Source organism: Camelus bactrianus, chromosome 26, assembly GCF_048773025.1.
Source record: "Camelus bactrianus isolate YW-2024 breed Bactrian camel chromosome 26, ASM4877302v1, whole genome shotgun sequence".
In the NCBI taxonomy this organism is placed as follows: Eukaryota; Metazoa; Chordata; class Mammalia; order Artiodactyla; family Camelidae; genus Camelus; species Camelus bactrianus.
The window spans coordinates 15,331,652-15,345,990 of NC_133564.1; the positions used below are offsets into that span (position 1 = coordinate 15,331,652).

General features: G+C 38.6%; 1 protein-coding gene across 5 annotated transcripts in view; it reads left to right on the forward strand.

Annotated features, from left to right (window-relative positions):
- Positions 1 to 14,339, forward strand: part of TENM3 (teneurin transmembrane protein 3) — a 539,016-nt gene that overhangs the window by 421,577 nt on the left and 103,100 nt on the right. For all 5 annotated transcript variants that reach the window (XM_074353570.1, XM_074353571.1, XM_074353573.1 and 2 more), the window contains 2 exons: positions 1,567 to 1,689; positions 12,109 to 12,323. In XM_074353570.1, coding sequence (XP_074209671.1) covers positions 1,567 to 1,689; positions 12,109 to 12,323 — 338 coding nt within the window. The remainder of the gene's footprint in view (positions 1 to 1,566; positions 1,690 to 12,108; positions 12,324 to 14,339) is intronic.

Sequence of the window (14,339 nt, forward strand, 5' to 3'; positions counted from 1 at the left end):
TGAATATATACGTTTGTTACATACAAATTGTACAGGGTGGATGTAGCTATGTTTGGATCGACGTTTAGGATGATTTCATATCAGGTATTGGTAACCAAAGAATGTGAGACTGATGATAGAATGTCCCCAAACTGTTGACTCTTTGAAAAAAAAAAAAAAGTCAATTATATGCAGTGCTAGTGGACTTGCATTCAACTACTTTTCCTATAGTGGTACACTAAGGCCAGTCCTGAACTCGTTATTAATAACGTAACGTTCCATTCTTAGCCATTTACGCATTTGTTTTATGTTTATTAACTTTTCCTTTAAATTACTATACTCTTATCCACCACAGTGTTGTCTGAGATTTTAAAACCTCAGAAAATAGAGTTCGTTTATTTGACGAGATACTTGGCGAGACACTGTCTGAGGCAAAGGAGACACGTGAATGAACGGTCTCGGGAGGGGTGTGTCACCCAGCCAGGGAGGGCTTCCCCAAGAAGTCGACGCCGACCGCCTGAGGGAAGGACAGGTGGATGGAGGGAGAGCACTGCAGACAGCAGGGACTGTTTATTGAGCGGTTCCGCGCTCTGGTCGGGCGACTCCAAGCGGTCCAGTAATCTAGAGTCCGTCTCGAGCAGATAAACAAAATACCTGCAAACGACAGACTGGCCTGCTAGGCGCCGGCCCTCCTTCATACACACTGGCCAGAAAGCCCCCATCGATTAAGTAAGGTAGGTGTAACCAGCCTCCTCTTGTAAGTAAACCTCATGTTTAACCATTTACATCAGTTGTCCAAAGTTAAATCCTAGATTGAGATTGAACCCAAATCCAACCACATCTACAGCCCCTGCTGTTTGCACTGGGCCAGTTTAGTTTTGTTACTATATATTGGCTATTTAATAAGGGCTTTCTTACTGAAATATAGTTCATTAACAGTGTTGTGTTACTTTGTGGCGTACAGCAGAGTGATTCAGTTATAAATATGTGTATATTCTTTTTCATATTCTTTTCCATTATAGGTTGTTACAAGCTATTGAATGCAGTTCCCCGTGCTGTACAGTAGGACCTTGTTGTTTATCTGTTTTATGTGTAGCAGTCTGTATCTGCAAATCCCAGACTCCTAACTTACCCCTCTCCTCCTCCTTTCCCCTTTGGTCATCAAAGTTTACCATGTAAATGTCTTCTTGGGAGAAATGTGCCACACGTGTGCAGGTGGCCCGTGGTCATGCAAGTTTGGCAGATGCCACTGTAGAGCTTGCTGCCACTTACTTCAGTGGTGGTGAAGAGCAGGACTGGAACAAAGCGGAGCCAATAATGACTCTTTCCTGAGTTTCCTGGTACCAACGAACTGAGTTATAGCCACTCGTAATTCAAATGCTGCCTTGTTGCACCACGTTGCTACCTAAATTGCATTTGTGTGAGGACTGTCTGCTCTCTGATTGTTCTTACGCAATTATCCTTGGTATTTCAGAACATGGAAATGTTAACTTCACACGTGACTCTTGTTATAAACATGTGGTACCCTTCGCTATTGGCACTAGAAGCGGGAGACCTTTAACCAACTTGTGTTTTTTTTACCCCCAGCAATGCATCTCTTTGGCCTCAACTGGCAGTTACAGCAGACTGAAAATGACACGTTTGAGAACGGAAAAGTGAATTCTGACACCATGCCAACCAACACTGTATCGTTACCTTCTGGTGACAATGGTAAGAGAAAGACTTCTGTGTCCTGTGTTTTTCTTTGAACATCTCTTTTCCATAAATTTCTTTTTACCCGTGTTATATCAAGTTTTATATGGGAGAAGGAAAAGGTTTTGGAATTACAAATATTAATCTTTTAATGAGTGGCTTTTATTCATTTCCTTTAAAGATTGAAAATTCACATTATTATAAGAATAGTACAGTGTGCTGCCTTCTGATTCGATGACTGGGTTTTTCCTTCCTGCAAATGTACATTTCATTTTATTTTTAGTCTGTAAGTAGGTTATAATTCAGTGTATCATCGCTTACATTACCATGTATATGTTGAGCTTTCTTCATTCAGCTAGTGTGTGGAGTTGGAACACTATCTTCATTTTGTTATAAAAGCTTTTTCATGTAAAACATTAAAGGATTATAATTTATTATTGACCTTTCCTCTGCTTGTCCTTTCTCTAAACCTTCAAGAGTATGCACTTTGAGCCAACAGACTTTCAAGTCAATTGGCTGTGAATTTAAAAATGGAATTTAAGAGGTTAAAGAATGCTGTGTTTCATTTTTTTCCATATAAACACCCAGAGAAGTGTGTACACACATATGCGTGTTTATATTATGTATCTGTCTATTTTTTTATACGTGCATGTGCTTGTATGTATGTCTTGGCATTTGGCATCCTCTGACTTTTTGCAGAATGTCGTAATACTTTATATCTCAAAGCAACTAGATCAAGATACCTTTTTCTGTCACATAAGAAATATATTGTTTGCCTTGAAGCATTTCCCTAGCATTTCTTCCTCTTTTTTTCAATCTAGTGTATTTTTGTTCTGCTTTGGCCTCAAGAATGTTCATTCTCGTGTGGCTAGTTTCTTCGCCAGACTAGAAAAAAGTGATTATATGTTTATATGTAATGTATGTTTTTATATTTATATTTATGCTGCTATTTTACACATACTGTAACTAATGCTGTGACTAATGCTTTTCCCTTTTTTTTTTTTTTTTTTTTTGGTTCTTTGCTTTTCCATCTCCTGTTTTATTTTAACAGTAATATATTATGATACTCCTCTTCCTTCCTGGGGAGGCTGAAGGATTTTTTTTTTTTTTGAGACATTAGGTTTTCATAATAGTAATAAATACCACCACCCCCATCCCTGTATGGAATCTTTTGATACAAAGTCCTCTGTGTTCCCAAAAACTCTAATCTGGTGACTGATGACAGTGACCATGGAAGTCACTGCACAGTGGATTAAAGAGGAGTGAAGAAAAGCTTTCCTAATTAAAACTGTTGGTGGGAAATTTCAATTAAGTGAAATATAATTACTTGAAACAACTGTTTAATTTTTTTATGCACTGATAACACATCTATGAACAGATCCAATAACTGCACCGAAATTAAGAGTATTTATTTTTGGTTTATAGAGATTGAAATTTAGACTGTCTTTTAAAGCGGATGGTTTCCGTGAAAATGGTCAAATGGCACTTCGTAACCACACATTCAGGGAGCTTTTTTACAGACTGAAGAGAAAAAAGCTTATTGTAGGTGTTTATTTTACAACTTTTATTATGATGAAAATGAAAATAGAGTGTGGCTGATTACTGTCACAGGACTGGAAAAGTAGGAGACTGAGAAAGCTCTGGATTTGGAGACACCCCACCCCCACCCACCCCCAGCCTCAGTGCTGGTTCCTGGCATTTTCTACTCTGTTTTGTTGTATTTCCCAATTACAACAAATGCTAGTTGAAATTGATGTGGATAATTTTGCAACTGACAAAGGATGGTGGCCCACAGTTTCAAAAACATGGCTCCGAAAGTCCCCGCGTGACCACAGAACGCCCTGGGGACGGTTGATGCTCTGGTGGAGCAGCTGTGTCCCGTGTCGGGGAAGGACCGCCTTCCTAGCCGCCCGCATAAGGGGAAGCTCACTGACGCCCCAGACGGAGTTACATGTCCTGGGGAAGGACCCACCCTGCAGCCTGCCAGCTGAACTGGGGGGTTTGTCAAAATTTCTCTTTTTGGAAAGAAGGCTGTCTCGGGGCTCAGGCTTTGTCCAAAGTGTGATCTAAAAAATAGTCACTTGTCTTTATTATTTTTCAAGTAGCCCAAAAAACCCTAACTTTTAAGGAATTTTTATGTTCATTTTTGCAAGTAAAGGTTCTCAGCGTGTATCTCTTAAATACTTGCAGACTTGGAGAGCCGAGGGCAAGGCAGTGGGGGTCTATTTGCGAGAAGGGAAGTACCTTAAAAACAATGGCTCTTAAGGATCCATGATGAACTGGCAGAGTCCATGCACCCTCATCCTACTTCAGAGAAGCAGATCACATCGTCTCTTTAGAAATTCTAGGAGATTCCACCCCTTAAGAAAGCCTTGCAGTTCTCAGTGACGCTCACTGGGAGAATTAACTGTGCTCAGCATAATGGGGAAACAACTCCACAGCTTCTAAATGCAGTAGTCTTATTTATGCAGTCCTCTTTTGTTCTTATTTTATAATTGCAATCATGGTGCCAAGGTTTCAGTAAACTCGCTTGGTTTTAAGTTAATACTGAGCTAAAGCTGCAAAATGGTATTTAGTATTTAAAAGAAGAATGTCTATTACCTGCCATGATTCTTCCCTGATTATTCCTGAGACCTTCTTTGACTCCAGATTTTAGAGATGAGCTGTCAGAAGTGTGGGGTCTGTTTTTCCACCTCTCTGCCACAAGTGCTCAGCACAGTTACAGGCAGGCAAGGTGCTCACAAGTATTCGTCCAATGAATGAATAAAAGTACGATGACTAAACGCTATAAAGTATATAAAGGGCCCAACACACTGCCTTGCACAGACTATACACACAGCAAATGTTGGTACAGTACAGTGTGGTTAAGGATTGGAGTTGTGCCATTGGTTGTGAGTGGTTTAAGTAAATTACCTTCTTTAACCTCCTGTTTCTTCATAGAGTAGTAATGAGGTTTAAATCAGATAATGCTTGTAGGATGCCAAGCAGGGATTGGAACATGGTAAGTAGTTGACACATGTCAGTAACTATGAGTTCACTCTTTTTGCTTTTTGCTTTTTTTTTTTTTTTTTTTTGCAATTCAAGATTGTGTACTTGTATTTGTAGCAAAATCAAAGTATCCTCTAAAGGAATGATAGAAATACCTGTCTTTAGTTATTTGTGTTTTTAATTGTTTGGATTTTATGAAAGGAATCTATTCCTTAGTCCTCCTTTGAATGCATAGTGTTTGTCATTCTGTGTTTGTTTATTGAGCATGTATTATGTGCCGTGCACAGAGCACCGTTCTGAGAATACAGCATTGAGCAAAAGAGACAGTCACAGTTGTTGTTCCCAGAGCTTGTGGATTGCAAGGGAAGACAGGATTCAAGCGAGCAATTCCAATGAATTAGAAAATGCACAAGAGGGAAAAGTAGAGGATACCGTGGCAGGACATTTCACACTAGCTGTATTTGAAAGGAGCGAAAAGACAAATGCTAAAATTTCGCATAGGATAATTTGGGATAATATAAGACAAGATGAAAGGCCATCAATTTTGCTTAGGATAACTCTGGCAAAGGACTCCAGGAAAAAAAGAAAGACAGAGAGAGGAAGAGAGACAGGGAGGGAAGAAAGGAGGGAGGGAGGGAGAGAGGGAGGGAGGGAGGAAGGAAGGAAGGAAGGAAGGAAGGAAGGAAGGAAGGAAGGAAGGAAGGAAGGAAGAATTCCTTTGTACAGACTTCCAGTTTTAAAATAAATAAGTCGTGGGATGCAATTACTGCATGGTGACCAGAGTTGATAATAACTCTGCATTGTATATTTGGAAGTTGTGAGAGAGTAGATCTTAAAAGTTCTCATCACACGCACAAAAAAGTTGTGACTATGTTCAGTAGACTTATTGTGGTGGTCGTTTCACAACATACCCAAATACAGAGTCGTGCTGTACGTCTGAAACTAATACAGTGTTGTATGTCAGTTATAGCAACAAAATAAATAAAACCTGCGTTTGTATTGAGTACAGATTGGAAACCTCCACGTGCGTGATTCATCCCCTTTGAACAAAATAATTCAAATTGCTTTGAAATGTTAACATTAGTGTTCATCATGTGTGAATTTCCTCCAGTACTAGACAGTTTCAGAGAATTAGATTTCATGGCAAGTGACAGACTGCCTGTGAATTAAGGAAATGAAACCAACCGGCTGGAAGAGCACTGCGCTGTACTCGGTGTTGTGTGCGGTGTTTACGTCGGTCGTCGCATTACGTAATATTCCTTAATTAGGGGCTGTATTGATTCCGCCCATTACGCTACCTCTGCTAGGTAATGTTTTAATTCACTTAGTTTGTGATATAACACCCTGTATCCACAATGCTAAGTTATGGCGTGTGGTTGTTTATAAAAAGATATGTTCTCTCGGAGATCTCAAAGTCAGGGTATGAATCCAAGGTTAGGTCATAGAACTGGAGGGTGGGCTATTGATCGTCTATAAATGCCCAGCCTTGCTTCCTGATGCCTTAATTATTAGGGCCTCCGTGGGCCTGGAGATGATATTATCATTATCCTCTTCAACAGTCGAGTTAGACGTTTCACAGTTGGATTTATTTTCCGCCTTTCCATTTTAATCATTACAGGCTGGTTTACTCGCATCATGTGCAGGCAGCAAATTCGTGAATCTATGACCAAAAAAATGTATTTTTTAACTTTCGGGGGTTTTGTGATGTCACAAAATAATCTTCAAACATATACTAAACCTCCTAATTACCGGCATGATTTTAAATCCTACTCTATTTTGTCCTTTTAACATCTAAGGTTGGTAAACTGTTATTTATAAAATATCTCAGAGTACAAAGTCCTTTTTTTAAGGCATTATCTGAAAAACTCCACCTTACTGAAGTGTTTTCATATAAACTGGGTTTCACATAAGAAGGCGAGGAATTACAACAGCTCTGTGTACTCAGTCTCTGTACGTTCTCACACTCTGACAAATGTATTTTAAGACATTAAGACTTGTGACACATACTAACTGATGAAAGGAAAAATCACAGTTAGTAGGTGAAAAGACAGCGAGTGGCTCCCACATTCAGTCTCAACAGGACAGGTTGAAAAAAAAATCTTCAAGATGATACTTTATTGTGTTTGAAGACGTGGTACATCTCGCTCTTACTGTGAAGGCTTTAATTGGTTTGATTCCTAACCCCCACGCTTTGAGTTTAGAATAACGACAGGGCACTCTGTTCCCTGTCTATTTTTCCCTCCATCTTTCCTCCTTTTTCTCTTAGTAAAACCTACAGACAGCCTTAGTTTTCCTATGATCATTCCCAGGTTCAGAGTCTAGGGGCTTAAGAATGGAGTGATCTCAGTAAGGGAGGGTGGAGACCGCTAACACTGGCCCTTCTTTTATTTCCTCTGAAGCCAAAGTTGTCTGGAATTCAGGACATGATGAAAGACATCTGTTTCCAGGCTTTTATGTAAGAGGACTGATGAGCTTCAGAGGAAAGGCTTGTCCAAGTATTTACAAGTTTATCAAACGGTGTCAATGGCTCCCTGACTTCCAGGTGTGTTTACAGTCAATAAAGAGCATTTGAAAATGCTAACAGAAATGACCATGCTCGACTTGGCCAAATTAGAGAAGGGCCATGACTTGAAAAGCGACAGTGCAGAATTTAAAAAGACAAAGCCCCTTCACAAAACTCTAGTCTCCTGACACTCCTTTTTAGCAGGAATGTGGTACTCACCTTAGCTGCCCATTCGGTGGACTTAAGCAGAGAAAAATCTCTACCTCACTGATTATAATGAGGATCAGGTTCTGTATCTACCTTTCAGAAAAGACACATTCTGAGACTTTAATTCAAAATAAATCCATTCTAAACAGTATAACAATTTGAAGCAAATAGATGTTGATAGGCACTTTTCCTGGGAAAAGCCAGAACAGATCAGTGACCTTCAAACTATTTTCTTCTTGTGCCTCTAAAACAAAATATACAAATTTATATACAAATTTATATAGAAATTTAAATGAATATTTTTTCCTGCACCTATAATACTCAAGTGTTTTTAAAAATCTGTTTTCTTCTATACTGAATTTTGCTTACAATTATCACTTATACATATTTGGCTGAAATCTACCTAATTATTATATAAATATGTTAAACATTTTGATAATTCTTAAATATAAAAAGTGAAAATGTATTAGAAGTACCTCTGAGTGAGATGAAAGAGGACTTTTTCAAATAGCTTATGTATTCATTGATGAACATGACATTCGAAGAGCAGAGCAAGGTTCAGGATCAATTCTATTCCTGTTTTCCTTTTTTTTTTTTTTTATAAGTATAAACATAAAAAAAAGCTCACTACAAAATAAGCAGATGGGAATGGAAGGATTTTTTTAGAACGATGCTATTCAATTATCTGAAATCTTTATTAGTCATATGTTAAAAATCACATTGTGATCTGTTTCCAAAAACTGCATTTGGTGGTCTGTAAGCTTTCAATCCCATCACATTTCTTCAGTTTTATTGAAAGCAAAGAATTGGCAACTACCTACTTTCGAAAAGAATCGTAAGCAGTTTTCCGAAAAGGCTTTACCAAGGCTTCGCAAAATACATACCACTAATGACAGTCTCATTCTTTCACATAGCGGTACTTTATCTGATATGTGCAGAACGGGTGGTAAATGGAACTGTTGTTCATTTGTATTCACCTTTGTTACAATCTTTTTGAATGCTTTTATCATACATGCTTTCAATATCTCTATTTAATTGGCTCAATTTATGAGAAACACCCACTATATAATTTGCTGGCATGGCTAGTATCATTAAAAATCAGACTTAGACTTTCTGTCAGAAACTTTCTGCCTGACTTATTTTTTCAGTTCAAATAAATTGATATTCATTCCACCACAACCATCTCAGTTTAGAATTCCTCCGCTAGGTAGGCAGTAGAGAGATGGGCGAAGCCCAAATCCTTGCTAGGAGTTTGACAACTGGATTAACCAAGGCATCACTCCCTTCAGTATCTCTTGCTTTACTGATGTTTTCTTTGCAGTCAGGAAACTCCTCTGCAGGAGAAAGGCATTCAGAGAAAATAGTTGGGGGTGGTGGTGAGGGAATGAAATAAAAATGTTCTTCCTCCCTCTTAATACGTCAGATTTAAAAACCCACCAACCGTCTTAAATACTCCATTTCTTTACTTCACCGCACTTTGCCCTTGATAGAGATACACGTAAGACAGGAAAAACACTGAAGCCCTACCTTTGGTGTGTGGTGTCTTGACTAAAGGAGGCTTTAATCACTAAAAATACTTTCAGTTTTGCCTCTGACACAGTGGAAACTTTATGCTCTGAGACAATGTGTCAAAATAAGATGGATGTGTGAAAGGTGTGCCTGTCTGATGTAAAGGAAGTCTTCGTATGGAAATGGCTGGGGTTCTGGAAGTTAATCCCCAGAGGACAGTCCACGCCTTCTTCCTCACCGGGGTCTTCACCTTCCTCAGAGGTCTGACTCCTCTTGTTTGAAGACTCCTGGATTAAGTGTCCTCCAGGGGCACTGGAACTCAGAGTATTTTATCTCTGGGTGTAGGGTTATATTTTTATCTTTTTATTTATATATTCTAATTTTGCCAAAATGAAGATGTATTAATATCATAGGATAAATATTTTAAATTTCAATGAATGATGCACGACTTATAATCTATGAGCTGATATATGAAAAATTGCAATGATTACTATAACCCGATTTTGAACTTTAATTTTCTAGAGTATTTTACATCAGTAGATTAGTTCAACAAAAACAGACCTGACAGGTGAAGGGTTGTTAGCTGCCTGATTACGGACATCAGGGAAAGAGAGGACATGAAGCTGTGAATAATGGCTTTTTATTAAGCTTTCTTACATAGGCTCCCTCCTGCCTCAGACCTGGGGTATTGCAACTATATCCCAACTCCTCTCTCCACTTCCGGGCTTCCCACAATACTGCATTTTAATGTCCTTGAAACAATGACTTCATTTCACCTTTCACCTGATGAGAACCTTTAATGGGTCTCCATCTAGCTACAGCGGTCCTTTGCACCTGCTGGTGCCTGTGTCGTTTCGGATGCAGGAGTCCCGGTAAAAAACAATTCCAACACTTACTAGTAACGCACTCTCCCTCCAACTTCACACTTCCCTGTAACTGGGATTTGCTGTGAATTACTCTAGACCCTGCTGGCCATAACCTCGGTGTCTGCCAGAAACATCTGTGATCACAAGGCATGTTCCTCTCTAAGCTTGGATTCTGTTTCTCCTGATCTCTCACACACACACCACCCCCCAGGAGCAGATAAGTGCCTGTGTGGCTCTTGAAGCATCATTTACCCACATCCAACCTATTTCAAGTACCTATTTTTAAACCATGCCATAGATTATATGTGTAGTGATGTAGTAACATAACATAATGCTTACATAAGTATGTCTGTCTCCAGGTGCATACATGTATACCTCCATTCAGGAAGAGGGGCGGCATCATGCTCTTTGATAAAGCTGAAAATACAAAAATTCGCAAACATGAAGTAGAAAGGCCAGACCCTTTAGCCTGGCATTCAGGGGCCTCCGTGACCTGATACCATTTTTCCTTTTCCAGTCTTACCTCCCATGACCCCATGCCGAGCCCATTGTCCGCCATTCATTTAATGCCTACTGAGAGCCAAACGCCGTATGCAGAATACGGCATGTCGTCCTTCCAGTACTCCTGTGATTGCGTTATTACTCGGCCCGTTGTACCGATGAAGTTTAGTATCAGAGGTTCAGTATATTCCTTCAGATCACTCAGCTAGTTAGTGACAGAGCCAGGATTCAAACCCAGAACCAGACTGTCTCAAAGCCAGTTTTCTTAACTTCTTTTCTAGTCATATGGCTCTGTCTGCTCACCATCACCTTCACACACGTTCAGTTCCTCTGCTGTGGTTTTAATTACGATGTTTGCCCCAACTCAGCAACCTTTTCCTACCTGCAAAGTTTAGCTCAGCACTTACCCACCTCTGTGAAATCTTTCCATCTCCAGCCTTCAGTGATAGCACTCCTCTCTGACCTTTAAACCATATGTTGCTTTAATTGTCATTTAATGTATAACTTTGTAGATGTTGTCTTCCCAACCAGGTAGTTAGCTGGAATGGCAGGAGCCATTGAAGCCAGATCAGATAATCTCCAAGCTGCTATTAAGTTTATATTTCTTATCAAACACTCAAAAATGAACTCAGTGTTAAATTAACAACCTTTCCTAGACAGAAGAGTCCCTCCTCTGTCATTTGCAGTTCACAGCTCTCTGAGCTGAAACTAAGTCCTCCAAATTTTGAATTAAGTTCTTCTCTGGAGGCTGTTGTACAATAAATATTATATAACATCTGAATTAATGTTCAGATCAATGTTTTTAAGAAGACAAAAATCAGTAGTAAGTGAACTTTGTGATTTTCAGAAGATTGAGTTGGTAAGAGGATAATTTGCCCATTTTCATTCTGTTCCTTCGCCTTCATGGACCCTTTCCGTGAAATAGGACACAGTGTGGTTTTGTGTCCATTTAAGGCAAACTGTAAAACCTTCTCGCTCACTAACCCCCTCGGAATGAGAACGAACCTTAACAAAGAGGGAAGGAGGGGAACACATACCAAAATAGAGGACTCTTGGATCTGTTCCCTAAAACCTGGCCACGAAGTAAGGAAGGCGGTGGACTCTAAGAGGGAGCGGAGACATTTTGTTCTCAACATGTTGAAGGTCACCGAGAGGGGTAATACAAGTATGCGTAAGGCTTACAGTGAATCTGAGATAAGCATCAAAAGAAAGAGGTGAAGTTGCGGCAGCTTACCTTAAGAGCTTTGTGAGAATTTAAACTTGCCCCTCCTTGCCTTCCCCTCGTAATGTCCCCACTGCCCCCTCTCCACCACCCTTCCAGCATCTGGCTTTCCATCCATTCTCTACCGTTTGGAGGGAACTGCACGAATCAGTGCCACTGATTGTTTTTGTTGTTTGCTTAAGGATTGACTTAGAAATCTCCACAATCCCTTCTGCCTTAACTTACACTTTGCAGGGTTATGGTATATCGAGAATGACTGATAAGTACCAGCCTTAATCTCTCCCAAGAAATAACAACACATACAATTTGTAAGATAATTATGTTTCAGGCGATCAAGAAAGACTGCAGGTGTGAAAACAGGTTCAGTAATAAGCATACCTTGGGGGGAAGTAAAACGATTTTGACTTAAATATCTTAAAGGATGGGCTAAATCAGAATTAGTTGAACAGTATCTAACTAAAAAAAAAAAAAAACCCTTTTAAAGGGAAAATTAGAAATAAACAAGAGCATTTTATTTATTAGAAGAAGGTGACATTTCTGAGCATTTAAGCAAAAAGAACTTTTCAGTAGTCAGAAAGCTGTTTGGTTTTTGGTTTGGTTTCTTTTTGATGTTTTGTTCTTTTTCGATGGCTCTCTTCCAGGAAAATTCGGCGGATTTACACAAGAAAATAACACCATAGATTCTGGAGAACTTGATGTTGGCCGAAGAGCAATTCAAGAGGTCCCTCCCGGGATCTTCTGGAGATCACAGCTCTTTATCGACCAGCCACAGTTTCTTAAGTTCAATATCTCTCTTCAGAAGGATGCATTGATTGGAGTGTATGGCCGAAAAGGCTTGCCACCCTCCCATACCCAGGTAGGCTCTGTTACCAATACAATGAAAGCTGCTAGTTTGCATTTTTCAAGTCATTCTGTTTCTTAAGTTCAGCTGTTTAACTGTTTGACCCCTTTTGTATTGATCTCTTACAGTGAAAAGAATTTTGAATGTACTTTACCTTGAGGTTTTTAATTTAGTAGGAAGAACCGCATTTTCTTCTTGATTTGCTTTAATCTTTATTGATTGATGAAAATGTGCAACATTTGAGAGTAACCTAATGAATATTGAACATCATCTGAGTACGCGGTGAAACATCATGGGCTTTCCAAGTGTTTTATAAGGATTCTATGATGATTTCCAAAGAGCATCCTCCTTTCATGTAATAGACACATAACATTTTCATCTCAGAAGTACTCATTCTGTTGAAAATGAATCGTATACTTTTTTACTTTATGTCAGATTTACTCTTTGTAAAGAAGTGATGGGAACATACACATATGTATGATGGTATGAACTTTATCAACTCAAGCCATGACTCCTCGTCTGCATGTGACGGTCACTGAAATTCAGGGGTAGAAGAGCTCTCACAGATAACCAAGGATGATCACGTTAGTGTGGGACTCAGAACAATTCAAATATCCCAATTTCATTGATTCAGAGAGCTTTGAAGTCAGTTTGCTTTCATGAAAATCACCTCACAGCTGTCGCAGACTGATACTCCCACTGACTTTTTCAGAATCTGATACTGGCTTACGGTGTGTACATTAGAAATTGTGCTTTAAAGAGGTCCCATTATGTCTCAGAGAAACTATTTAAATTACCTGCCACAAAATTGGAGCCCAGACTTTTCCCCAAAACAAGAATTCCAAAAAAATGTAATAGATGGTTAATTTAAACGGTCAATTAGATGAGCTTAAAGTTATGCTTGAAAATCAGTTTATTTACCCATGGAATTTCATGCTGATTTTAATTTGACTTATAAAATGAGGACCTGAGGAGTTTCCTGTTTGCTTTATATTATGTAATTTTGTGAGAAATGTGTTTCCTATAACCTCAGAATATAAAGTATAAAGAAAAATTGACCTATACACTAATAAAAAAAAATTTTTTTTAAGATGAGTAAGGAAATTTGAACATGCTTTCTCTCATGTCATGAATCAAGAAAGTTTCATCCACGTATGTGAATTTTACAGCTAGCTGTGAATTTTTTGAATGTTATGCTTTAGTGTATTTATTTTTCTGACTTAATACTTTTCATATCTACCTTATTAAAGTAATCCCTTTAATCCTGACATATCAAATACCTCTAATTGTGTACTGCTAATGTCCAATTTTAAATTTTAGATTATGATGGCATTTAACTGTAGTTCATGCTATAAGTGACTAAGATGTAATAAGCAGGTTTTCTTAACTAGGAGCAGCCCTGTATGACTTCAGTTTTACCAGACAGATCCCATTTAGTAGAGAGAGCAATGGTCCAGCGAAATAGAAAAGTTATTTTTCCATTGGAATCACATACATGATTAAATTATTTTTGTACAACTCAAGAAACAGACCTTTGACTAAGTACAACAGCAAGCATGTAACCTATAAATTTGAAAAAATAATTTCAGAAAAAATTAGCTAAGACACTGGGCTTTATTAAAGTTTATTTAAAGATGTAGGGTTGACTTTTTGCAAGCTATCTATACCACGTAAGACTAGGGAAATAAAAGGTGTAGTTTCAGGTTTTCTCATAATTCTTCTGGTATTTAAACACAATGTACGTGATATCCACTTTTCTTTTCTACCACAATATATGTGTTTAAGCAGGTTATGCCTTTTCTTAAGCTCCACAGTTATTAGATCCTGGTTTATTCAGGATCAGCAGAGCAAACAGCTGTTTCTGAGTTCAGTGTTTAAACATGAAATATGCTATAAAGCAGCCCAAATTGAACATTTCTCTGTTTCTGGGGAACGTTAAATAAATCAACCTGAAATAATTAAAATTGTCCAACCATTCAGAATAATCGCTTGAGTTTTGAAAGTCTTTGTGACCCTTTATAAAACTGTCCG